Raw genomic sequence first — 25,635 nt, 5'->3', positions numbered from 1 at the left:
CTCCGGGGCGTTTCAGTCTCAGAGCAATTCGTGCACTCGGTGGCTTTCTTTTCTTTTTGTGAGCTTTAAACTGTAAAGAATGTGATGGAACGGCTTCCGAAATAGAAATCATTTTCAGGTTCCAGTAAATGAACATGGTGATATGGCCCAAATTAGGCCAAAATGAGGTCAACTACATCATTTCCATTTTGATGAAGGAATTTTCTACTTTTACCCCCATTATTTATCACGCGTGTTACATCAATCAGCTCACAAAGTGGGAAGCCGCTTGTTTTATACTGTGTCAGACCATGTTTGTTTAAAAATGCCAACACAGAGAGAACAAATGATGTGATTACATTTCTGTGAGCTTAACAGGATCCTCTTCATGTTGTGTACGGATTTGTTGAATTATGTTTGTCTGCATCATTGCAGTATAAGAAGCTGTGTTCAAGAAACTGCATGTTTGTGTTGTGCCACAAGATGTAGGTATTTAGTTGGACTTAGTGACTCGCCTCCATTTCGGGGGACTCCTCTCTTCCTTATTGTGGGTCAGTGTGCCTCGGAAACTAGAAATGGGTCACTGGACTGCCTGCCACTATACAGCCACACCACAGACATGGTGGACCTGTCTAAGACAAGGGCCTGAGAGGGAATTCAATGTCAGGCTGGCAGTGGGAGGAGGCGCCGGTGCACTCCCTTTCAGAAAGATACAGATTTAAATAGATACTTGACTTCAAGGAGTAAAGCAATTATATGTGGCTGTCTCCTCCGGGGCTCTGGGTTTTTCTCTCTCTCGCTGTTACCTAATTAAAAACATTTAATGATGATACTTTATTTGGTCCTCAATTTTCTGTTCTATTAAGGTTGTCCTCGACGGGTTTGTGAGCGCTCCTCTAAATAGGTCGAGCCGAGGCTGAAAGTTGGCCATAATGTATCCAGGTACGACATTATAGGATAACTGGTTTAGAATTAGACACTTGGTATGTTTTACCCAACAGCAAATACCACAGTGGGACTACGTAATGCTGGTGTCACTGATCCTGACAGGAGGTTTTTGTTCTTCTAAAGTTTGATTGATTAAGGTTAAGGGTGATTTTCTAGACATGAAGAAAGAGAAGGCCTTAATATTATTACCAATCCAGAATCGAATTCTCTTTGTCTAACCCCAAAAAGCTCTTCTCTATTTTTTCCAACCTCCTTGACCCCCCTTAACCCCCTCCTCCCTCCACCCTTCTACCAAGCCACTTTGTTGACTACTTCACAAAAAAGATAGACGACATACGCTCCTCATTCACTAATCCATCTTCTATAACTACACCTCCAGTAACTTCATCTTCTTCCCCCTCGTTTTCCTCTTTTAACCCCCTGTCTCCCAATCAAGTTTTGACCTTGGTAACCTCTGCCTGCCCAACCACCTGCCCCCTTGACCCCATCCCATCTCACATTCTCCAGTCTATTGCTCCCGACCTTCTTCCCTTTCTCACCCATCTTATTAACACCTCCCTCTCAACTGACTGTTTCCCTAACTCTCTGAAGGAGGCAAGAGTCAACCCTCTCCTGAAGAAACCCACTCTCGACCCGTCTGAAGTCAACAACTACAGACCCGTCTCTCTCCTCCCCTTCCTTTCCAAAACTCTAGAGCGAGCTATCTTTAACCTAGTCTCCTCCTATCTCCACAGTAACAACCTTCTAGACCCCCACCAGTCTGGATTCAAGGCAGGCCACTCAACAGAGACTGCCCTCCTTGCTCTCTCTGAGCAGCTTCACACTGCTAGAGCAGCCTCTCTCTCATCTGTCCTTATCCTTCTAGACCTTTCCGCTGCCTTTGACACAGTGAACCACCAGATCCTCATGTCCTCCCTCCAGGACCTGGTATCTCAGGCACCGCGCTTTCACTCTTCTCATCCTACCTCACCGACCGCACTTACCGGGTAACCTGGAGAGGATCTGTGTCTGAGCCTTGTCCTCTAACTACTGGGGTCCCCCAGGGCTCAGTCCTTGGTCCTCTTCTCTTCTCTCTGTACACCAACTCTCTCGGCTCTGTCATTCGTTCGCATGGCTTCTCCTACCACAGCTATGCTGACGACACCCAATTGATCCTCTCGTTTCCCCAATCTGAAACACAGGTAACAGCACGACTCTCTGCCTGTCTGACTGACATCTCTCAGTTGATGTCCGCTTACCACCTGAAAATTAACCCAGACAAGACTGAACTTCTCTTCCTTCCAGGAAAAGGCTCTCCCACCCACGACCTGACTATTAACTTCAACAACTCAGTGCTGGTTCCGACTCCGACTGCCAGGAACCTCGGTGTGACACTCGACAGTCAACTCTCCCTGACTGCCAACATTACCGCAATAACACGCTCCTGTTGGTACATGCTGTACAACATCAGGAGAATACGACCCCTTCTCACTCAGAAGGTGGCACAGGTTCTGGTCGTCTCACGGCTAGACTACTGCAACTCCCTCCAGGCAGGTCTACCTGCTAATGCCATTCGACCGCTGCAGCTCATCCAGAATGCAGCTGCTCGACTGGTCTTCAACCTCCCGAAATGTACCCATACTACTCCGCTCCTCCGCGACCTTCACTGGTTACCGGTGGCCGCTTTCATCCGCTTCAAAACATTGGTACTTGCGTACCGTGCTGCGAACAGATCGGGTCCGGTCTACATTCAGGACATGGTCTAACCTCACACCCCAGCTCGTTCACTTCGCTCGGCTTCTGCCAATCGGCTTGTAGCTCCTTCACTTTGAGCTAAACACTCAACAAAATCACGACTGTTTGCTGTGCTGGCTCCTCATTGGTGGAACGAGCTCCCCATTGACATCAGGACAGCAGAAAGTCTCTACACCTTCCGTCGCAAACTAAAAACACATATTTTTCGACTATACCTTGAATAGGGAAGGTAGCGCTGTAGTAGCACTTTGGTAGCACTTAAATGTCTCTTACTGATAGCACTTTGTAGTTTAACTTTATTGAAGAAATTGTACTTGCTTGATTCTTGTTGTTCTGAGTCATGGTTTAATGCACTTATTGTAAGTCGCTTTGGATAAAAGCGTCAGCTAAATGTAATGTAATGTAATGTAATTATGTTCATACTCTTGCCCATATTCTTCTTAAATTAGACTTCATGTAACTTTTCTCAGAGAATGTCTGCAGGAAGTGACAAGTCGTCATGTGAACTGCATATTTGAACTGCAATTCAGCTTCTGTATCTAATTTGCAACTGACTTTGAGACTAAAAGTTCATTCTTGAGCAAACAATGTCACCACAACATCCACTCATAAGGTGTTCAGGAACCTTCGACTGTATCACACAAACTTATCAAGTCAATTTTATTGCTATAACCCAATATCACAAATCACAGATTCGTCACAAGGGACTTTACAATGTATTCAGCATTCAACACCCTTTTTTAGCATCACTCCTTTTTTAAAAGGGATCAGAGAACAATGTCAACTGCAAATGTATATTTAGTTGGAATGCTTCAAATCTTTAATCAACTTGTTTTTTTATTCCTTCAGTACATTTCTTGAAACTTCTTCTCCTCCTTCATATTTTCAGCTACAGAAACCGTAAAATACCAGAAAAATATTCAGCTCTTTCAGGAGAGGGGTGCTATGACCTTTCATATTTCTAACTTTTAAACTTTTTAAGGAAAACACAATTCACGCTTATATGAGTATTTAAATTAACTTCAACTAAACTCAGTGAAGAAACTCTTAATGAAACAAATGTCAAATCTAAAAGCAAGTACAAGAGGTGGATAATTATTTCTCATTTCCAATCAGCTTCTTCATAAACACATTTCAGGCTGGTGCTTTACAATTCGGCTCAGCAGCCGTGCTCAGGTCCATGTTGGTCAATAGGAGACTGCTCAGTGGGAGAATATAGGATTGTATTGCAGTCAAAGTTATGAAAATAGTCCAATGAAAGGCCTCTCATTGCTTTGGCTGCCCAATCAGGTTGAGTCCTGAGTTCCAGGATGACGTCAACAGGCATCTTTTGAAGGAGGAGAGAATCAAAAGAAGTGCCACGAAAGAAAGCCCGCATCTTGAAACACTCCAGGTTACGAAGCCGCTTCACTGGATTCTTGCACAAAAGCTGTAAACAGGATATGATATTTCCTTAAGGGGGATGGATCCCAGTGGGCATGTTAGAGAGGAGAATCACATTTACAAACCTCAGTGAGCAGTAAGATCAGAGAGGAGCTGAAGGTCTCAGGTAGGACGTAAGGGAAATATGTGACCTTGTTCAACATCGTGCTGTGGTCCGACTCCGCTGGTAACGGAAACTGCAAAGTACAAAGTTCAAAAGCCCTCAGACAGGTAACACAGTAACACATTGAGAGCGACAGTAATATTACATGTATGTGCCCTCACCTCTCCTGTCACCAGTGAGAACAACATAATGCCAAAAGACCACCAGTCAGCTGCGTGGTTGTACGGACCCCCACTTAAAACTTCAGGGGCTGTTCAGACAAAACGGGAAAACAATTATGAAAGAAATAACCTCAAGGTGAAAGATGAAAAGATGAAAAGGGGTCAATTAAACAGATATGCAACACAAAATTGAGACAAACAAAACAAAAAGTCCATCTCAGGTGCTTGATATTCATAACTGGGTCAACTGAATCCAATGGGAGTGAAACGCAGGTGCGGCTCAAATGTTGCTCTAATGCAGTCAACCAATGTTCAGCGTACCGTATACCTCAAACAGCCACTATCTGTATGAGAGATGAAATGAGACCAAAATCTCACCCATGTATTGGATGGTCCCACATATCGTAAACGCTCTTCCTCCTCGTTTCAGCCGCCGGGAGAGTCCAAAATCAGACAGGCGAAGGTGACCTGAATCATTGAAAATATACGCTGAAACTCTCTCATGTTGTCTGCTGCGTCTAATTTGTCCCTCTTTTGTTATTTGTCCATATGCATGAAACCAGTTTCTACTCTGAGGATTAAAAACGTTTTTTATTTAATAACTACCCTAACGTTTTACAGGCCAAAAGTTTTTTTAAAATATGGACGTGCATTACCTTGATCACTTAAAAGAATGTTCTCCATCTGAAAAAAAGGTACAATTATTATCACAGTAATCCATGAATACATATATGGATAAACTACATTACATATAAAATCAATCATACCTTTATATCTCTATGCACTATGCCTAAGTCATGAAGAAATCCTAAAAAAAGAACAAACAAAAGACATCAAATGAGAATATATATCACATAAATACAAGATGCTCCATGTTTAAAATACCTTTTTAACTCAAGCATGATGTATGTGTCAATACAGGTCAATGCTAAAGGTCAATATGATGAACTCTTAATGATCAACGTCTGCTAATGAACACTTACCCAGCGCACTGCCCAGCTCTGCAGCAAAGAGCCGGACCTTATCCTCCCCAAACCGGCCCTTCAGTAACCAGTAAGTGTACAAATCTCCAGTGCTGCAGTAGTCGCACACTGCAGAGTACGAGACACACACACACACACACACACACACACACAAATAGACCATTTTGCTCATCACACTGGAGGAATAGGCAGAAGTAAGGGTTGAATTGAGTCAGTTCCACACATGCATCTGTCTTGTCAGTCTCCTGTTAGCTGAGTTACATCTTTTAACACACCGTTGGATGTATAGAAATTAATGTATGATCAAGGTTGGTATAAACTGGAAAAGGCATGCAGGCAGTGCAGCTGTAGCCAGCAGTTGTACGTACAACAACGTAACTTCTCTGTGTTCTATGGGAGCGGAATGGGAGGAGGGGGAACATAAAGAGGATACGAGAAGGTTGAGGGTTGAACTGTGCCATTGTTTATGCTTATTGACTCACTAATGAAGAGATGGTGCTGCGTCTGCCAGCAGTCCTGCAGATTGTGGATGAATGGGTGTTTGAGCTGCCGCTGCAATTCAACAGTCAACACACACACACAGATTATGAGTGAATTCAACATTGAGAGATGATCCTATAATCCAGATGATGTATTGTATAAAAGAGTTAGGACACAAATATACTGAATCATTCAGACATCATTCAAACATGTTGCTCTTTCTTTAACTGCAAGTAAAACATCACTTTTAGCAGCGATATCCCGTCCAACTCATACTCCGAGTAGCCGTACTGTTGACAAAGTAATGTCCTTAGTTTGATTGTTTTAACAAACCAACAACAATATATAATTTACAACCGTATATGATTCAAAAACAAACAGCGTAACCTTATATTTGCCAGCACATATTTGGCATTTAAAAATGAATAAATATAAGAACAGTAAAGCAACAGTACCTCCACCAACTGGTACTTTCTTCCAAAACCATACCTGAATGATGACTTCTTCTTTTGACTGCTCCAGCACTCCATGCTTCAAAATATCTGACTTTGGTAGAACCTGTGCAACAATGACAATGATGACACAAAAAAGTATTTTCCATATTGTTATTGTAGTACTGATTATTACAGTTGGACTAACCTTAACAGCGTAGGTCTTCTCTTTGAAAATGTCCTTCACTTTCAAGATGGGTCCATATGAGCCTTTGGCTATGAATCCCAGGATCTGTGAGCATAGAAGCACAGTTCAATTTTGTTTCCAATACCTGCTTTTTTCATTCTGTTGGACATTCTCGTGTTGGGGTACCTGGAAATGGTCTCGTCCAGGAAGTTTACGCTGTGGGAACTCAGGCAGAAAGACCGAGATGGCAGCTGGAGGAGTCGTCTCTATGTCCTCTGGAGGCCGGAGGAGTTTGGGGACGGGCGGCCCGCCGTCCGGTCCCACAGGCCGAGAAAACACAGCCGAGTGTGCGAGTCTCTGATTGATGGAGAGCCCCACGTTTGAGAGGAACCCATGACTGAGTCGACGCTGAGCAGGTGGTCCTTCTCTCTGTGATAAAATATTTATTTGATTATTTTCATTGTGATAAAGGGTTGAAAGTAATTAAGAACATTAGTATCAAGTAGTTTAAATTGATGCTACTTCATAATAATCTTTTAAGGTAAACGTTTAATTTCCAATAATTTCACAGCTAAAGTTATCAATCCAGTAAAATGATGCAGTGTTAAAGATTAAAACAACCCAAATGCAGCTACATGTTAATGCACGTAAGTGTACTGCTAAAATTACAGGATAGTACTGTAAAACCCAAAAACAGTATCATGTTCCAAAGCATATTTACAAAATCATATTGTAAACCACAATTAGCTGTAGAGCAGTTATAATGTAAAGCACAATCACAGTAAAGCTGTTTTAGGCCTATCATAAAACATCAAAACAGTAAAGCTATACTGCAAACAAATTATTGTGGTAACTTACAATTCAAATTATAACACTATAGTTTAACCTGAAGGGCCATGTTAAATAAATATATATATTTTACAGGGATGATTTCATAAGAGACATCCATATTGCCTTGGCCAATATCATGTAATCAACAATTTACTCTAAATATTATTTCTAGCTTTGGCAGTTTTGTTCAAAGATCTAATAACAAAAAATACGACTCACGGTGTCTTTTAAAAAAATATTTTTTTTATATTTGTTTATTTGATAAGGAACAGTGCACATTAATATAAACATTTCTGTAAATGTGCCAGTTAGCCAAGAGGCTATTTTTCATCCGTAGTCCCACGAGGCAGATGTTATGTCTTTTACAATACTTTACCATACTTTCATTAGCTACACGAATACAGAATAGAAAATAAAACTGCAGAAGCTTCATATTTTGATTGAACAAAACTGTGCTGGAGTTGTTGTTCTATTGTCTCTCAAGCTCGTGCAACTAATCAATACCTCTATTTTTGACTCCACTTCGATCCAGCGTGTTGCATTTAAAAATAGATAGTTAACTGCCTTTACTTCTAAAAACCCAGAGAAAGATTGATTCTACACATTGTTCACGAAACAAAAACATCCAACTCACAAGGTCAATCTATATTCCGTCACACGCGCACATCTTCTTCGCATGTCGTTATATGACTTTATTATATTACTGCAGCTCATCAACATCCTCCGTGACATCAGCATCGAAATCAAATGGGACCGACTCACCGTCCTCGTTCTACTGGCGTCGCTGCCCATGCGTGAGCCACACGTATCACACACGGAACGGTCGGCTCTTCCTCTCGCGTGCTGCTCTCCGCTCCATCTCAGCGGCTCCGGTGCGCGTGCCAAAGTGTTGTTGTGTTAAAAAGTGTCCCCGCTCCATTCCGCTCCAGTTCCGGCTGTCAGACCCATGATCAATCAGTGTGAACCCGGTTCACCAAGTCACACCGGCGCACTGAACACACCCGGAACACCGCTGCGAGACGAGAGACGCGTTTTATTGACAGGAACAATAAGCGCTGTGAATACATCTGCTTTTGCGATATGATCCGTTTAATTGAAATGTTCGGGGCATTTTTTTCCTTCTTCTTCTTCTTCTTCAGAAACAATAAGCTTAGCGCAACATATCCGCAATACATTTGAAACGGAAACGAGGTTACAAAAATATCAAAATACTTTGCATAAAAAGTGCTTTAGTAATAAAATTACAAAACATACACTCATGAGCTGCAACATATTTTCTTTTGCCACAATGCCAAGCGTGACATTGTCCAACACATTGCATGTTCTTGCTGCTCTCTTGTTGATGTATTGCACTGGGGTGAGGTACAGTAGAGCAGAGGGACGCACAGGCATTTACAGGTCAAATGGAAAATATGTGGTGGTCATTTACGGGACAAGGCCTTCCTGTCACGAGTGACACTCATACAGCCATTTACAATGCCTTTCATTAGTAAAACATATACTGATATATATTTTGTTACAGCGGACAGCATTGCATGTGCTTCCAGTTGAGTCCTACTTATTTAGGCAGAAATACAGTGTTCCTGAGCCAGCAGGAGAAGGCGCTCTCAGTCTTGCATTTGTAGAATGCAGCAAAAACGGTAACAGTGAAGTGCTCGCTACACACTGTAGATCTAGTGCTCGCTACACACTGTAGATCTAGTGCTCGCTACACACTGTAGATCTAGTGCTCGCTACACACTGTAGATCTAGTGCTCGCTACACACTGTAGATCTAGTGCTCGCTACACACTGTAGATCTTTCTTGCGACATTCAATGTACCGCAAGTGGTCATTATTTTGTGTATGAAATGCAGGGTGAATAATTAATGGAACACAGATAAAGAAGATAATAATATGCATTTGGTCTAAATGGCACCCTGGTAATTCCTGGAGCTCTTTTTTTTTGTGTCTTGTTAATTTAACCTGTATTTATACAGGTTACCTCATTGAGACACAAGGTACCGTTCTTAAGAGAGACCGGTTTGAGTTCCCAGTGGAGCTTTTTGGCAAAAAAAAACAACAACATTACATTAAAGTTCAGCAGGCTCATATGATACAGTGAGATATCTCCATAAACAATTTGAAATGCTCGACCGTCTGCTTTTTCCTTTTCAATTCACAAAGCCAGACTGATATTCTGACCCCGAAGAGGCAGTTTTCCCTGATCCTCGTAGCGAGGGAGTGGGAGTGTGGCTGCGGCTGCAGCTGGGGATCATCCTTCTACTTGGAGGAGCGAGTCTTTGCTGCTTCATTTGCGGCGACTGAAGATGCTCTTCTTGCCGGAGCTCTTGTCCGCGGTGCTGAGGCCGATAAGGAGGCGAGCCTTCTCATCTTCCTCCTGCTGCTGCTGGCTGTTGTCCGACTTTCCTTCAGACGCCTTCCCCCGCAGCTCGGAGCCTGAAGCCGGCTTCAGGCGCAGCTTCTCCTTTATCATCTGAGCAGTGTAGATAAAAAAAAAAAAAAGAAAGAAAAGAAAAACAAGTTCATAAAAACAGAACTTTTCAATGCCGGGGCAAATGTATGTTGTTTTTGCTGCGAGACATTTTTGATAAGGCTAAATACATTTAAACAATAAGCACAGTCTAAACTTAAAGGAAAATTCAAAATTGCAGCTGTGTGACTATGATCTGTTGTTAGTTAACAACAGATCATAGTCACACAGCGGAAGTGAGTTTCAAGTGCCATTCGATAAGGAGGGGAGTCACATGTTGTGTACCTGAGCTACAAGAGCTTTCCGGCTGTCCCTTTTCACAGCCATCGCAAAGTCGAGCCATGTCCAGGTATTGTTATGGTACTCCAAACAGGGCAGAACCAGGTTCAGGTCCTTCCAGTCCACACTACTCTTTTCTCCCTGAATCAGTGGGATTCAAATAGAACCAAACGTATTTTTTTTAACATCCAATACAAGTTCATTAAACCTACAACATTATCATTCATTTGGAGTTGTGTTTGTGTCTACCTGATGACTACACTGTTAGTCTGATAGTCACTAACTTTTAGCTCGGTTTTTGGTCTCCACCAACACTTGAGGGTAATGTCCAGCTTATTAGCTGCTAAATGTTCCACTGCGTTCTCCAGCTAGTTGCTAACTGTGTCTGTCTGCTGCTTCATGTACAGTTGGTTCATCAGAGGTTCTTTTGCTGCTGGGACGACTACAATGAGAGTGAACCATGTTTCACTTTGGATTCTCATCTCTTTTTCTACTCTTAGTCTAAATATTATTTATAGCACACCAACATATTTTTTTTAGCAAAAAAAAGTGACCTTTAAATCTTATTTACTTTAAATCTTTAGTTTTCCTGCAAATCCAAAATCTTAAAGTTAATAAAGTGCCAGGAAGCCATGAACATTATGATTTTCCACATTTAGAATTAGTTTTGTCTGGATGACCTTAGCTGTTTTAAGGTCAAGATGTACTTAAGTCATTTTCAGTCTTATTTCTATTCACGTTGATTATCAAAAATGATCAGGGATTGAAATAATAATAACAGTCAGTGTGTCTCAGTAACAGCTGTTACCTTATAGCTGACACAGAGGGGCACTTGGGGAATCTTGACGTAGATGAAGGAGTTGTTCATAGCAGCTCGCTCCTTCATCTTATCAATGTCATCAACAGGATGCTGGTGGGAGGAAATCATAAAACATATGCAATTATATTTCTAAATGTTCTTGTATTTTGAGATCTGAGCACCAATAATCAGAAAGCAGAAATACCTCTGGCGGTTTCCTGAATGACCTCCTGACCCCCGCAGTGCGGTTCAGCCCCTGGGTGACACCTTTGCTGGGGCCCATAGCACCCATGGTGTCCTCTGATGACTGCCGAGGCTTGACAGCGATACCTGTGACACAGATTGCATCAGCACTGTGGCCTCTGGATGACTCTGCACCCTACACCTCATACTCCCAGTGAGTCCCTCTCACACACCCCTCAAGGTCATATCCAACATGACAGAGCCTTTTAATAGCTCAGAGGGCTGACATAACACAGTAACGCGAAAATGGAAACCATTATGAATCAGTTAGTTGGCATATTTTACAGGCTGGTGACCCCACAGAGAGACTGCAGACTGAGTGCTACTCAGCCGCCTGCTGTCATATTGCCACTGTTGACAATGACATACCTGTAGTAACCAATCGGAACTTGTCTTCTTCATCAGTGACCTCTTCCTCTTCAACATTTCTCCCTGGGAAGAAAAATCCCATCATCCTTTTGAAGAACTGGTACATCAGCTGGATGGTGAGAGGCACCACGTTCACCTGATGATGTAAACAATCGTTCAAATAAAACACACCCCAGATGTTTCCGTGAATGTGGCTGCATGTGCATGATAAATGCTTCACCTCAAAGTGCTCCTTAACCGAGATTCCTCCCACTGGGGGGCGCACTTTACTGAAGATACGCAAAGCAAACTGGCGTCCTGACTGGCAGTTACTCTGAGGTCGAAGTACAACCTAGAAAACAAAAGGGAGTTAATGCGACATAACAAATGAAAGCTTGAGTCAGATTTTGTGTGAAAATCCTCCTTTGAGGTCAGTTTGACTTAACAGCACACGTTATTGATGATATAATGAACACAGTATGTATGGACACCACCACCAGGTTAACATAACTTGTAATGAGTCCTTGTTCACACATGCATCAAGGAAGCCTTGAGTGTACATGCAACACTGAATATGAAAGTCTGAAGATGGAGTCAACACAGACGTCAAGTCTTGTCACTGTACGAGCACTGTACATACCCTCACACGCTGCACAGAGGAAACCAGGCAGAGTCATAAATATCGCATCATGTAGGCTTTTTAGAAATACATTACAGCATTAAAAGGATGTTTGTCACTGATGTCCATACATTTTGTTGCATAATTAAAGCAGGATTGGTAATCTAGAAGAAACTAACACACAAGATTTAAAAAATTTATCCATCCCGAAAAACTCCCAACTCTTTTCCAATTAAAGCATCGAGCAGCACTAGATCTAAAAAGGTGCTAAAGCCGGAGACACTGATAGATAGCCTGTGCCTTCAGGACCCTTTCAAAAGCCACTCCCCCAAATGATCATAACATGTAAACAACAAACATGGCTATTGTTAGTGTTCTCATCTGTCGGGCTAGCAGCTTGTGGAAGACGCCAGAAAAGAGAAATTAATGCATGGGCTTATTATACAGCCCTGTGACAGCCACTGGATTTGTTTTTTTAATTTATTCATTGCTGTCAGGATGTAATAAGAATTTCAACAAGAATAATAAAAATACTTTTGAAGATTACCAACCCTGCCATAAAGGCTAAAATGTATTAATCTGAATAATGAGAGAGAAACACACCTTGTATGATGCATTGGGCAGGAGGTTGTTCATTGTGAACCACCCCAACTCCAACAGATGCTCGGCCGTGTCATCAGATTTGTTTAGCTGAGGTAAGAAAAAATTCACACTCATCAACATTCACCATCCAGCAGTGATGCATTATCAATGATTAGTGTGAGGAGTAAAATATCATAAGACATTGTAGTGCAAATGTGATCCTAGGGTGATTCTTCAAATACAGAAGGCTATAAAAAGGGTAAATAAAAAGCTACAGACAGAGGCAGAGGGAATGTTGTTTTTGAAGTGCAAGTAGTAAAAAAGGGATATGAGAGGAGACGGATGGGGGGGATGTCAGGTTTCAACCCTGGACGACTGATAAGAAGCCATTCTGCTGTCCCGTCGGCAGTGCTTACCTTACTGTACATAAATCTCTGCAGCTCCAACTCAGCAATGCCAAGCTGACCGTCCTCTTCAGTCAAACACCAGCGGGCCTGGGCAAAGTAGATCTCTGTTCTCCTCACCACACTCACATCCTCTGGGGGCTTACGCAGCTCCAGCTTGTTTGTCCGTTGCAGCTGAAAGTCCTTAAAACACCTGAAAGACAAGAGAAAACAATTTTTTTGACCTGTGTGACATATCTTGTGAGTATTTTACATGAATGAGTACGCATGTGAGACCTGATGAGAATGTTGAGCTCTTCACTCTTCATCTGCATGTCGTTCTTCTCTTGATTTAGCTGGTTTTGCAGTCTTGTGTTGACCTCCATCAGGTCATCCCCGTTCAGCTCTTCAGATTGTGCCTGCAATTTAAATAAATTACCTTTTTTTTCCAGATGAACTCTCAATTGCAATTTAAGGAGTAAAGCACGATGTGACTCACCCTGATGTTGGAGTAAATCTGTTTCTCAAGACGTCTAATCAGGGCAAGGTGCTGCCTGACGGCCTCCTGGAGGTGCAAGATGCTGCTGCGCTGCTCCTCAGGGTTACTGGAGATTTCCAGCTGGAAACGCACACGCTGCTTTTTCTCACTGTGTTCCTACATGTCCAGAAGATTAACAAAACACACCATGAGTCAGGAGGAAACATCACTAAGGACTCACGAAATGTTTTATACATTGGGATCATCCCGATGCTCCAGCCTACCTTGCGTCTGGGCTCCACGTGCAACAGCAGGTTGTTGACAATGTCCAGGATCATAGCGTACTGAACAGGGTTAGTTGATATCTCAAGATCGTGGTGAATGAGGGTGAAGGTGTCCACTGCCCCTGTTAAAATCAACATAATAAAACTCTTTAATCGTGATTTAGTAATATTATATCCTCCGCCCTGACATTGTTAATGAAAAACATTTGACAAGAACCCAGATCATGCATTATTCCTTGCAGGGTAAAGGCGCACAGTGAGGTGTTCCGACATACCAGCCTGTTTTTTCAGAAGGTCCTCCTTCTCGTGGCTATTCCTCAGCTCTGGTGGTTTGATCTGTGTGGCCACCTCTGGGTTGATGTCGTGACTGTAACTGATGTAATGCATCCGACAGCTACAGCGTGAAATGATTCGCTGAACCTGCTGAGACTCGTTCACCTGGGCTGGCTGGTTCCAGTCTACAGACACAGATAAGGGAAAATGGAGTCTGTGGTCAGTGTCCTGCAATGCATACATTTTACCACGAGGTAAGGAAGAACGGTCCTGTGTTTGAGAAGTAACTTACCTGTAGTGGTGCTCACCATTCCTCCCACAGCCTGGCCGCTCTCCATCAGCTCCAGCACCGAGTCTAGGTTACGCTGCCTGTGCTCCTCTATGTTTTTCACCTAAACACAACATAGCATCAGAAGAAGCAAAACTCCACACAGATGAGTTACTGTAAAGCCTTGGTTGTTTGTTGTAGATTAATATTAAGTTTTCTTCATTTTTAAACCAGGTATTATACCATAAAATGAAATAACATAACAAGACATGCATTTATTTACCATCTGAAATCATGGCATAATACAGAAACTGTCCATCCTTTGATAAGGCATTGCTTACAAGCTGAAAACTTTGAATCCCTAGTTTAACAACTGTAAGAAGGAAATAACATTATTAATTCTACCACTGAAATAAAAAAAGACTAAAAAAAACTGTATGTATACACATACAGTTCTTTCAGACTGTGCTGATTTGTGCTTTTCTAATGACATTCTTTGTCTCATCCAGGTCTTTAAGACTGTAACTACAGAGCTGTGCTTACCTCCAGCCACAACTGCCGGTCCTCTTGCTCAGATGGGTTGGGCTCCATGGTGGCAAAGTACTGCATCCCATCCAGCAGACAGGTCCAGGTGGTCTTCTGCTTCAGGGTGTCGTTGTACCAGGCTGGGTGGTGCTCACACTGAAGCAGCTGAGCCTTTGCTGCAGACACCAGCACACAGCCGGCAGTCTCTGTGCCGCGCAGCATCATCTGGGAAAAGCAAAGAAACTGAATAACAACACATCGGGCAAGATCGACCAACATTCAACCAGCTTTTCGGAGAAAATATCAATTAGGAAAAAACAAACGCTTTTCAATATCAAAGAACATATTTTTTGAGTTTTGAAACAGCGTTTTCAGCCCTTGTCTTACAATATGCTGCAGCCACTACTGATGGATTTGGTCATTCCATGAGGAGTGTACATCATCTTCAATAAGATGGAAAACAAACAAACTGGAGTAAATACAGGCAGCTACCTGACAGTTGACCAACTCAATAAACCAGTTGCGGTTAAAGACATCATCCGTCTGACAGGCTGCGATGCCACACAGCTGGTCGCTGACACCTGAATCCTCCTCTGAAAACACCACAAACTTGTCTGTTTCCTCAATCAGTTTCTGGAGCATCGACGTTCCTAAACAAATTGAAAAAAGAGGTTTGTTAACAGACTCTGCTTTCGTCTTTTACTTTTTCAAGCCATTTCCTTACCTTCATTTAGACTTTTTTCTGCTCGATTGACAGTGGGCATAACTGGTGTGGTGGGGGCTGTGGTGGGAGAGTAGTTAGAAGGAGAGCGTTTGAGCTTCTTGGTGTGCGGCTGTGTGTCGATCCTCAGACCCTTTAAGGCTTCAGTAGAAAGATTTCTCTTCAGCACAGACGCCTTTTTGTAACCGTCGTACAGCCCGAAGGCTATGTTCCTGTTAGGGGTGGTCCAGGAAGCACGTAGGTCCACCAGGCGCAGTTTGTGTGTGTAAGAGGCATTAGTCTCATCCTTCTGGTTCACCTCCTGTCAGAAATAAACAAAAAGAGCTTGATGACGAATTCAGCGACAGTGAAGAACAGGCTTGTAGTGCAGCCACCTCTGGGCTTTTACCTCCTCCATGCGGTTGCTCTGTCGCTGGTAGCTCAGGGAGGACAGGCTGAGCAGGTGAGTCTTCTTCACCTGTGCGTTGATCTGGTGGTCGGCTGTCTCATCCCAGGTGGAGGCCATCAGGTGAACCGTCTCCTGAGATAGCTCACTAACCATCTGGGTCACATTCCATTCAGAGATCAGCCTCCTCATCACAGTGCCAGCTGAGAAATAGATATAAAAACACACACACAAATTAATATAAAATAATACACATGTATGAATACTGTTTTTCTTGAATGGTATGTTAACACGTGTACCCTGTGGAATAAGTCTCTGTGCTCCTCGAGTGAAGACATGGCCCTTGTTGCACTCCACTTGGACACCTCTCTGTTGGGCGAATGAGGCCCAGTAATGCACCTGAAAAGGAGTGGAATTGATAAATTATCTGTCAGACCGTAGTGATCATGGTCCAAAATTATTCAAATGCATCAACTTCTTATATACATATGCATTACCCCAAAAATAGCAAATAGCATATGACATAAGGAATAGTATTTCCACATTATTCATCAACAACAATTATGAGTTATCCTCAGACGGATAGCGTTGTCCGAAATGCAGCCCAAGCTTTCAATATAGGCTAATATTTTTCACCAAAGCTTCAAAGGCCCAAAATATTGAACTTTTATATTTGGGACAACACCAACTGATTTCACGGTAAAAGCAAGCAGATTGTTGGTGCACTGTTGCTGGGAGGCAGACTAGAGAAACACTTACTTGTAGTTGTGGAAAGGCAGCTGTGTAGGACATCTGTTTGTAGTGCTGACCCAGCTTCTTGCGGATAGGCCTGAGGCTGTGGAAGAGCTTGCCTCTGCAGATCGGGCGAGAGACACCCGTCCATGTGGCCCAAAAGTTCTGCATCCAGCGCAAAGTGCTGCTATACAGCAGAATTCTCGGCTGGGAGGATTCTACAAAGAAAGAAGTATATAGTTCACAGCAAAATACTATAAGACACTGGCTTTGAAGAGCAAAGGGCCTAGCTTGGCTCGACAGAATATCTAACATAGTTGCATGTACCTGTTCCACAGTGCTGGTTAAGGTCCATGGTGATGGAGAGGTTGAGGTTCTCCGAGCGAAAGGCTCTGTAGGAGTCATGAGGTTGTCCTGAGGTCACATCTGCAACGTTCTCCGCACAGCAGAGCATTACGGCGTAGTGGTCATGGGGATTGCCATGGCAAAGCCATTGGAGGTCAAGGGTCATACACAGGTTGGGCAGGTGTAAAAAACAGATATCATCATACCTAGTATGGAAAAAGGGGACTTGTAATACGGATTGCATAAAAGTTCAAAAGCTTCACCACTAATGCCTCCACTTACTTTGATGCCGTCCTGACATTTACATCCAAATCTCCTTTATAAACAAACTGGCCTGGGTTCCAGTCAAAGTTCAGCTTATTCCACTCCCAATGCAGGTTTTCTGTAGTGTTGTAAGGGTCCTGTAAGAATGCAAGGTTCATCATTGTATGAGAAAAGGTGATACATTTTATTCTGCATCACATAGCTCAGTTACATAAACATGCATGTACCATGAAATATACATTCAGTGACACACAGTGGAAATGTCGACTGATTGAAAGGATGTCGTCATGAACACAACTTTGCTGAACCTGTTTTTGCGTAGATTCACAACAGTTTTTAGGTGTACATTCGTTTACCTCTGTAGCCAGCTGATGAAGATTGGCCTGGTCAATGTCCATAACCCAGCGCCCATGCAGAAGTAGACGACTTTTGTCCCACCAGGCCAGCAGAGGGGAGGGATCAACTGTGGGTTTGGTCAGCAGGTCAACAGCTTGGCCAATCAAAGTCCAGGCAGGGTCCCAACATGGCCCCCACACAATGGTGTACAGAGAGATGTTCGCTGCATGAAGAGAATATTCAGTGAGGGTTACTCTTTCAAACACTGCAACTCATTATCTAACAATTGCTTGGAAAATAGCATGCTGACAGCATAATTCCCATAACTCACATTTTAAATCATAGTAGAACTTGAGTGGTGGCATATTCCTGTGGACCGTCACATCTCCCCATGGCGGACCAAGTGGGACAATTTCTTTGCGATGAGCCCTGGCCTGTCCATCCTGCTCTGTCCCAATCAGACGCCCTGACAGCTCCCAGTCCCGGATCTCAAACAGGTAGCGAGGGTAATCCCGAATTCTCACTGGCACAGCGGAAAGAGAGAAGACGCATGAAAGATTTTTGTTCAAGTAAGCTAAAACCGCGAGGCCTTTAATAACACGCCATCTCCAATTGAGTTTCATCTAAATCCCACCTCATATCTGCATATTTGTATCAACTTACCCAAAAAAGCAGCCAGTTTAAACTTGACAGCACGGCACCACTGGACCACCAGAGGGAGTCCATCCCTGGGGAAGGGACTGATCCTGTCTATGTCCCTCAGCTGCTCTCTAACCATCTCTGGCCCATGAAGACACTGATCAGCCAGGGCTACGAGCTCCAAGTCAGACACAGTCCAGGTAATCAGGGACTTCCTCATGGGTGTGTTGGCGTAGAGCCGGCGTGAGCGCTGGATGTAGATCTCAATGTGCTTTTTCTCCAGTGAACTATACAGCTCTTCAATCTTTCTGGCAGGGAGAAGTTCTCCATGCTGCTTGCGCAGATCTGCAACCTTCTTGTCCAGAAGCTGAAGACGCTTTGCACTTTCCTTACTCTCATCCTTCATTAGCTCGTAGTTGTCTCGCAGCTTGATTTCAAATGTGTCGTCCAGGAAGACAAAGGAGAACTGGCTGATTTTCAACACAAGGTCAGGAGGCAGACGTTGGACGGTGGCGGCTTGGTTAGGGGAGCGATGAAGAGTCTTCAGCCACTTCTGCACATTAATGGCCATGTCAAAGGTGTTTGAGAAGTTGTACTGGTAGGGGAACTCAATAGCCAGAGAGGGGCAAGTGAGGACCCAGACACAGTTGTGAGGAGAGGTGAGGAAGGGGAACGTGTCTCTGTGCGGCTGCATCTCAGTCAGCTCGGTGTGCGTGTCAACATCTACACTTTTGAAGGTGACAATGTCGTTGCCATCCAAGTTGAGGATCACGGAGGGACAACATATATGCATGGAACCAGCTTGTTTGGTGACTTTGAGGGCTTCATTTTGCAGGAGAATGTAGTTTTGTTCACTCACATGGGCTGTCAAACGAGTGCAGCCCAGTTCAACGCACACACACAGCCCTCTACTCGGGCCAGAAAGGATTTCACTCTCCGTGGGTTTGACTGGACTATCCTCTCCCCTCTCTCCACAAAGCATACGCCAGCAAGCCTGCGCTTCAGTCATGTGCTGGTATAAGACCATGTGGTCGGGTGGCGTCCACTCGACAGTGAGTTCCTCTTCACATTGAACCTGATTGAGACACACAATATGAATATTGACACAGAGATTCAGTCCATCCAGAGAAATAACACTGATGGAGATCTGTATACCTGCAAGGTGTGGGTGGTGATGAAGTAAGAAAAGGCTATCTTGGTGAGTTTGAGCAGAGGATTGGGGGTTTGGGAGGCGGGGCAACATGACTCCATGTTATCCGTGAGTGCTTTGATCGCCGACAAGCTAATGCTTTGAAGAGACACCGTGGACCTTTCTGCTGAGCTGTGGACTTCAACAGTGTCCATCCGCAAAGACACGGCCCCTAAAGATAAACAAGGGAAATAAAAGATAAAAGGTGTTTGATAGACTGAAGAGCAGACTGTTTTGTGTAGGATGAATAAAGATGATAATGATGCAATAAGGACTTCGTAAGAGCAAGATCTGTTCCTTCATGGGCTACCTCAAAAATTTGTAAAAATCTTTTTCTTGATTGTTTTCCCTCTCAAATGCCAGAAAATAGTGAAATATGCTAATCATAATTTCATAAAGCCCAAGGTTGGGTCTTAAAATAGCTTGTTTTGTTAAAGAAAGAGTACAAAACACAAATAAATGTTAACTGTTGCATTAGAACAAGTACTGTTCGGCACTAAATTGTTTGAGCTACACAGAAGTCTTTTTGGTCCTTGTAGTCCCTATAGACTAAAACGACTATGAGCGCACTATAAATATATTCATTACTATATAATATATAGTGATTTACGGCTCTCAGCCATGCAACACTCTTACATATTCTGTAATAACTTACCTGCTAGATTAGACAGTGTGAACACATTGACATCCTCCAGACAACAATCCAGTTTAAACAGCAGCTGGCACTGCGAGGAGGGGATGGGTGGAACAACATCATCACTAGAGGGAGACACTGAAGCCACATCTGACAGCTGTGGCCCAGAGTTGTGAGGACCACAGATGAGGGACAGCAGCCGAGACAGACACAGTGCACAGGTCTCCGAGAGCTCCACTTGAAGCCCTTTCAGGCTGGACTCCACACTCAAACTCGGATTCCTGTTACTCGACTCCATGCGGGCTCGGTTGAAACTCGCCTGGAGGGATGAGATTAGAAGTAACATTAGCATTTGAGTATACAAATAAATCAAAAACAAAAGCAATACATGTGAAAATGAAATCAATAAAAACTTTGTCATCTTTTCTGCTCCTACCTGAAGACTGAGCGTGTCTAAAATTAGCGCTTCTCCCCACACATGTTTACCAGGAGGATGGGGTGCTTGTTGGATATGAGACCCCTGACCCACTCTCCACCAGAAGTTGTCCAGGGACAGTGAGACACGCCGGTGCACATTCTGGGACTCCGTGCTCTCGGTGTCAACTTTAATGTCGAGAAGATGCTGCAGTTCTACAGACACAGGAAGTGAACGTCAACACAAAAAAGTGTTTTGAGGAAATATACTCGTTATATAAATTGCAGCAGTCTAGTCCCTAAAAGTTAACATTGATATAAAAGGAGCACAAGTTAATGTGTAACATTTAAAGGGCACCCTAAGAACAGACCTTATCTTATATCTTATCAAGTTTGGCAGGTTTGGAAAAAGACTGACCCAACCAGTTACCTACAGAATAAAACCCACGAAGATTTACTGAATGTAACAAAAGAACAGGACTTTAAGACGATGGAAAGTAATAACATTAAGCGCTGTTGCTTACGATAGGGTGTTGAGGTTATACATTAACGCAATAATGCCCTCATTTTGCTTAGCAGAAGCAACATCATGTGACGGCATGTGAAAGACCGACAGTACCTGCACTAGCAGAGAGGAAGCCGAGAGCAAACGGCGTTGTGTCCCCCAGCTGAACAGATACGTTAACGTTGGACACGGTGGAGGTGATCATCACGGGAGCATCCAGGTGAGGGAGGCGCCTGAGGAAAAGGAGGGTGGGCAAATAATGTAATGGACTACACAACACAATTACGCCATGGAGCATGGAGTGATGCGCGAACACAAACATGAATAAGAAAGAGAAAACAGTAAAAAAATATTAGATTATTGTAACTGAACACAGATCCAATCATTCCAGAAAACATTTAGATGCCGTCACTGAGCATGTCTGGTTATAATCTCCCTAACCGGAGCCATTAAACGATCGATTTTGCAACTTGCCTTTTTCGATGTGCTGCCTTCCTGTGGATTAGCTGTTCCCATGGAAATAGATGTAGCCAATGGGAGAACTCCTGGTGACGGTAGTGGATGATGCAAGTGTTGATTGTGAATGACCCTGAGATGTCAACTGACGTAATCTAAATGTCGAAAAATATCAAGAGACAATGTTAAAATAATGTAAAAAAATTAAAAAAAATTAAAAAAGAGTTACAATTTAAAGAATCTTTGCTCTTGTAATGTGCCTATCAAGTATCTTCCCCACCTGCAGGGTTGTCTTCAGCGTGTTCACACAAAGGATTCTTTGCCTACTTTGTGAAAGGAGAAGTCCATCTGTCAGTTAAAACAAAAAGAACATTTCAGAATGTGTTATTCGTAGCTTTCTCCTTCATCCAACTCTCTCGGCATTGCGTTGCGTCACCCAGCTGTCCACTAACCCTCGAGAAGGAGCTCCAGGCTGCACTGGGGAAAGTTCAGCTCAGGTGTGAAGCTTTGAAGAGGAAGCTGCTCATCATCACGTCCATAGCAGACTTTTAAAGATTTCAGAGTCCAGTTCAGGTGTCTGTGACGGTTCAATTAATAGGTTATTCCACAGGGAATCCAATTGTGCAAAACAACAACTATATGCAATCGATGGTAAAATGTTGACTCACCTTTTCTGGCTGTGCATTGACAAGGTCACATTTGTATTGTCACATTCCATGTTGACCTTGTGGGGAACCAGCCGATGAAACCGCTCCACCGCCTCAGTCTGGATGAACACAGTGTTTTCACACTCTGAAGGGAAACAGGTACCAATACTATTAAAATCACAATAGTATGTGTGATTTAATAGTGATCCAACCACAAATGTCGAGTCTGCCACAGCTAAATAATATTTTAAATGGTCGAAAGAACAAAAAGTAAGCCTCTACAAACAGCATGAAATTAATACAATCACATGTTGATTACAAGTAAATGTTTTGACTTTGTCTATATGCCAGCTGATATTTGTTGCATGATGCATATTTTCGAGACCTACTCGATAGCACATTTTTTAGCTCTCTGATGATCCCAAAATGTGTTTGGCATGAACGATTACCAGAGTGAGTTAATGTGTCATATCCTTCCCCTTTCCAGTTTTTAGTGTGCATTTACATCGGCAAAACCGTCAACCGTCTGTGCTGAGATTCTAGTTTTAAAAATACATTTCTGAAATGTTTCAGTCAGTGAATGAAAACCTCATAAGACCACCAGGTACATCAAGAAATACTGAGAAAAATACCCACTAAATACGTGTTTTACCAATGTTTTCTTACTTTTTTAAACTATCGCTTTATTTTCTGGGTAGGTCAAGGTTGATTCATACATCATTCAGCACGTGGACATTTCAAGCACCTACAGAATCAATACAGCTCTAGGATGTGACCTTGGTGTTTTAGCAGAACAACAGTAGACATCCATGTGTTTTAGAATAAGCAGAAGCTCACTGATGGAAAACAACTAGAAGTGCCATCATAGTTATAATTCTTTGGCAATAAAGGACAACTGCAGCTAATAGCTGTATATGTGCTGAATATACAAGTTGACATGCTTCCCTATTCGTACAATCAACTAGCATTCCAGACCTAACATGAACACCCCAAGAATGATCGGTCATTGCCAAGCTCATTTGTTAAATTATTCTCATCACAACTTTATGGCATTTCAGAGATTATACTTTGCGTTTTCTCACCAGGTGCTTCCTGGTTGCTCTTTTTTGGAGAAGGGGGCAGCAGGAGTTGGCTAAGAAATAGTCCCTCGTGGAGCTCTGCTATAAGTGTCCTCACATTGAGGGACAGACAACCTGGCTTCATCTCCGGGAGGCTCACATCTCCAGACAGCAGCAGGCTCAGGGCCACTTCAGCCAAACATATATCCTACAGTGGAAAGCATGTTAGTCACTCAAACCCAGTCACAAGTTTCTATTTCAGGGGAAATACAAGAACTTACCAACTCACTGCTTTTAAGCACTTTACTGCTTAGCTGCCCGACTGAGAAGTCCCACGCCAACCTGTAATGCAAGTTAAAAAGTTCATAACATTATAAGTTGATCCTTCTTTCTTTTCTATTAAACGTAATAATTAAATGAGATCATCGGTCGAAAGAAATAACAGACAGAGTGTGAATGGCGCAGTTACTTTTGACTCTGGTGGTCTAGTAACAATGTGATGCCTGTAACTGTCATGTGCCACAGAGACTCTGACAATGCCAGGTTCAGGACCATCACATTGATGGAGCTGACGTGGAACGACAGCAGCTGAAAACACAAGACCACGAGAAGTGAGAGGCTGACTACAAATATGTTTATCAGAAGATGGCCCTTTAGTGAGGCTCCATACTTGTGACAGAAAGCATAGCGTTGAGGGGCTGACTGAAATCTTCCCAGACTTTTTTCCATGGCTCTTCTTCGCCAAAGGTTGGAGTGGTGCTTGCAAGTCGAACCTGACTCTGGTTTCGCCAACACACAACGCCAGGTACCTCCTGAAACACAAACATGCAGCAGTTGTCTCAAATAACACAGTTACATCATTTCATATATATATATATATATATATATATATATATATATATATATATATATATATATATATATATATATATATATATATATATATGAGGATTTCAAATCTAAAACTGATTTGCTGAAAGATTTCATCTCAAACGAACAAAAAATAAATGAAAAAAATGGGACAACTCACGGCAAATCCTGGTTTAGAAGTTTACTCGAAATCCATATTCTGTCAATTTCCTGTCATAAAGAGAGTCACTGTTATTGTACGGTGAGTCAAAAAGTATCCTTGATATAATTCGGGACAGGTGACAAACAACACAACATGTGTTCTGCCCATTACGAACCAAACATGAGCCTCTGAAATGGGAGTGGTCGCCTTGAATGAGCTCATTACATAAATGTCATGTAAACACAGTGTGTCTCACCACAGTATGCTGGGGGTGAAACTGGATACTAACTCCTTGAACAGAAAACAGCCCGACTGATTTGATCTTCAGATCCGCATTCAGTGCAGTCTGGAAGAATCGCACAGCCAGGGTGCATATGAGCCACCTAGAAGAAGAAGAAAGAAAAAAAACAAGAACATGCATTTTTGATTTTGTAAATAAATTGTTCATAAATCAAAGTTAAATCAAGAAACATCTGGGTTAAATCCTATCATTAAAGGTTGCCTTGTAGAATATAATGTGCAACCAAAAGCACGCTGTATAACAATTCTTACCTAAAAACGAGACATAACAACACAATCCCGAGCAGAAGAATGAGCAGGAAGGACATCAGCAAGAGAGACATGGTGTCCCGAGTTGTTCACACCCAAATCTCGGACCAGAGTCTGGCTCTTCTTCCATCAGCTGCTGTCAAAGAGGAAGAGAGGCACTTCAGTTGCACGCACCTGACATGCAGGTGCGAGAGTCGTGTGAACGGTTGCTTTAAAAAAACAAAACAATAAATCAATCACTTGTCGTTCACTGTGACGTACCGATGCAACATTTGCTCTGCAGATTAATGACCGTTACTCGCGTTCCTTCAGCCAACAGTAGCGCCTCACAGTGCGAACACGAAGTAGCACGTAGCTTCACGTCATCACTCAACACCGTGTGTGTGTGTGTGTGCGCGCACTAGTTACCTGCACTTAGTCCTCGGCAACGAGCCACCCGCGGCAAAACAAACGCGTCGGCTCAAAGTAACACGAAGACGAAGTCGTGTGAAGGCGTTCGTCGCCGCGTCATCCGGGAAGCACGAGCGAATGTGTGTTAGCAGGCTAACGCTATGCAGCTACTCTTAGCTAGCGGCGGACTCTCGAACTGGGCGTTCGTTTCGGTGGAACTGGAGACACGTCCTCGCTCCCGTCGGCCCCGGAGAACGAGTCACTTACCGGGACGCCTTCATGGCACCGTGTTCGTGCTACGAGGGGAAGTGTCATCTGACCGGTAACTCTGCTCGGTGCTGGTCCGCCCCGCTCAGCTGGCAGCTCTTGGGCGAGTGGGAGAGGAGCTGGAGCAGCGCCAGCAGAAGGCTGTTCAAGCTCATATTAATCTTTGACTGTGTCATGCACTCAAACGTAAAGGGTCATAACGCAGGCCACCCCCACTTCATACACAGATGAGACACAGTAAACAGTCATAATCAAACTG

At 43.1% G+C, this 25,635-nt stretch overlaps 2 protein-coding genes across 10 annotated transcripts; both read right to left on the bottom strand.

Moving 5' to 3' along the window:
• Positions 1-3,355: 3,355 nt before the first annotated feature.
• On the bottom strand, positions 3,356-8,183 carry rskra (ribosomal protein S6 kinase related a). 2 transcript variants are annotated; one of them, XM_034547845.1, is made up of 12 exons: positions 8,043-8,183; positions 6,636-6,878; positions 6,471-6,554; positions 6,321-6,389; positions 5,834-5,903; positions 5,352-5,459; positions 5,136-5,176; positions 5,025-5,052; positions 4,747-4,836; positions 4,369-4,457; positions 4,170-4,280; positions 3,356-4,090 (listed from the first exon to the last, which is right to left on the bottom strand). In XM_034547845.1, the coding sequence occupies exons 1-12, from the start codon at positions 8,070-8,072 to the stop codon at positions 3,821-3,823; spliced, it is 1,233 nt and encodes a 410-aa protein (XP_034403736.1). In that variant the 5' UTR covers positions 8,073-8,183; the 3' UTR covers positions 3,356-3,820. The 2 variants fall into 2 exon arrangements, with proteins under 2 accessions (XP_034403736.1, XP_034403737.1); XM_034547846.1 differs by having other exon boundaries at positions 3,356-3,988.
• Positions 8,184-8,298: 115 nt separating this feature from the next.
• Positions 8,299-25,570, bottom strand: LOC117741101 (protein KIAA0100-like). 8 transcript variants are annotated; one of them, XM_034547837.1, is made up of 40 exons: positions 25,128-25,570; positions 24,723-24,928; positions 24,427-24,553; positions 24,189-24,238; positions 23,829-23,970; positions 23,628-23,746; positions 23,440-23,500; positions 23,183-23,366; positions 22,122-22,245; positions 21,906-22,030; positions 21,734-21,801; positions 21,472-21,608; positions 21,112-21,230; positions 20,515-20,708; positions 20,100-20,397; positions 19,411-19,616; positions 18,280-19,330; positions 17,948-18,139; positions 17,637-17,839; positions 17,299-17,417; positions 16,999-17,222; positions 16,699-16,889; positions 16,239-16,338; positions 15,943-16,142; positions 15,558-15,855; positions 15,326-15,483; positions 14,852-15,058; positions 14,333-14,432; positions 14,043-14,225; positions 13,768-13,889; positions 13,505-13,660; positions 13,303-13,424; positions 13,039-13,219; positions 12,644-12,730; positions 11,663-11,773; positions 11,443-11,578; positions 11,036-11,160; positions 10,840-10,941; positions 10,038-10,172; positions 8,299-9,755 (listed from the first exon to the last, which is right to left on the bottom strand). In XM_034547837.1, the coding sequence occupies exons 2-40, from the start codon at positions 24,791-24,793 to the stop codon at positions 9,570-9,572; spliced, it is 6,714 nt and encodes a 2,237-aa protein (XP_034403728.1). In that variant the 5' UTR covers positions 24,794-24,928; positions 25,128-25,570; the 3' UTR covers positions 8,299-9,569. The 8 variants fall into 8 exon arrangements, with proteins under 8 accessions (XP_034403728.1, XP_034403726.1, XP_034403729.1 ...); XM_034547835.1 differs by having other exon boundaries at positions 24,723-24,855; XM_034547838.1 differs by having other exon boundaries at positions 24,723-24,852.
• Positions 25,571-25,635: the final 65 nt, after the last annotated feature.

Source organism: Cyclopterus lumpus, chromosome 13, assembly GCF_009769545.1.
Source record: "Cyclopterus lumpus isolate fCycLum1 chromosome 13, fCycLum1.pri, whole genome shotgun sequence".
NCBI lineage: Eukaryota > Metazoa > Chordata > Actinopteri > Perciformes > Cyclopteridae > Cyclopterus > Cyclopterus lumpus.
Note: the sequence above shows the minus strand (reverse complement) of the source record. Positions and strands in the feature narration are given on the sequence as shown.

Coding starts and splice junctions, on each gene's coding strand:
- rskra (XM_034547845.1), bottom strand. CDS start 8,072: ATGGGCAGCGACGCCAGTAGAACGAGGACG. Junction 6,555..6,635: donor CTGGACGAGACCATTTCCAG/GTACCCCAACAC, acceptor CTATGCTCACAG/ATCCTGGGATTCATAGCCAA. Junction 4,281..4,368: donor TCTCACTGGTGACAGGAGAG/GTGAGGGCACAT, acceptor TGTACTTTGCAG/TTTCCGTTACCAGCGGAGTC.
- LOC117741101 (XM_034547837.1), bottom strand. CDS start 24,793: ATGTCTCTCTTGCTGATGTCCTTCCTGCTCATTCTTCTGCTCGGGATT. Junction 21,609..21,733: donor CGCTGAAGACAACCCTGCAG/GTGGGGAAGATA, acceptor TTCGACATTTAG/ATTACGTCAGTTGACATCTC. Junction 14,226..14,332: donor AATGGTGAGCACCACTACAG/GTAAGTTACTTC, acceptor CTGTGTCTGTAG/ACTGGAACCAGCCAGCCCAG.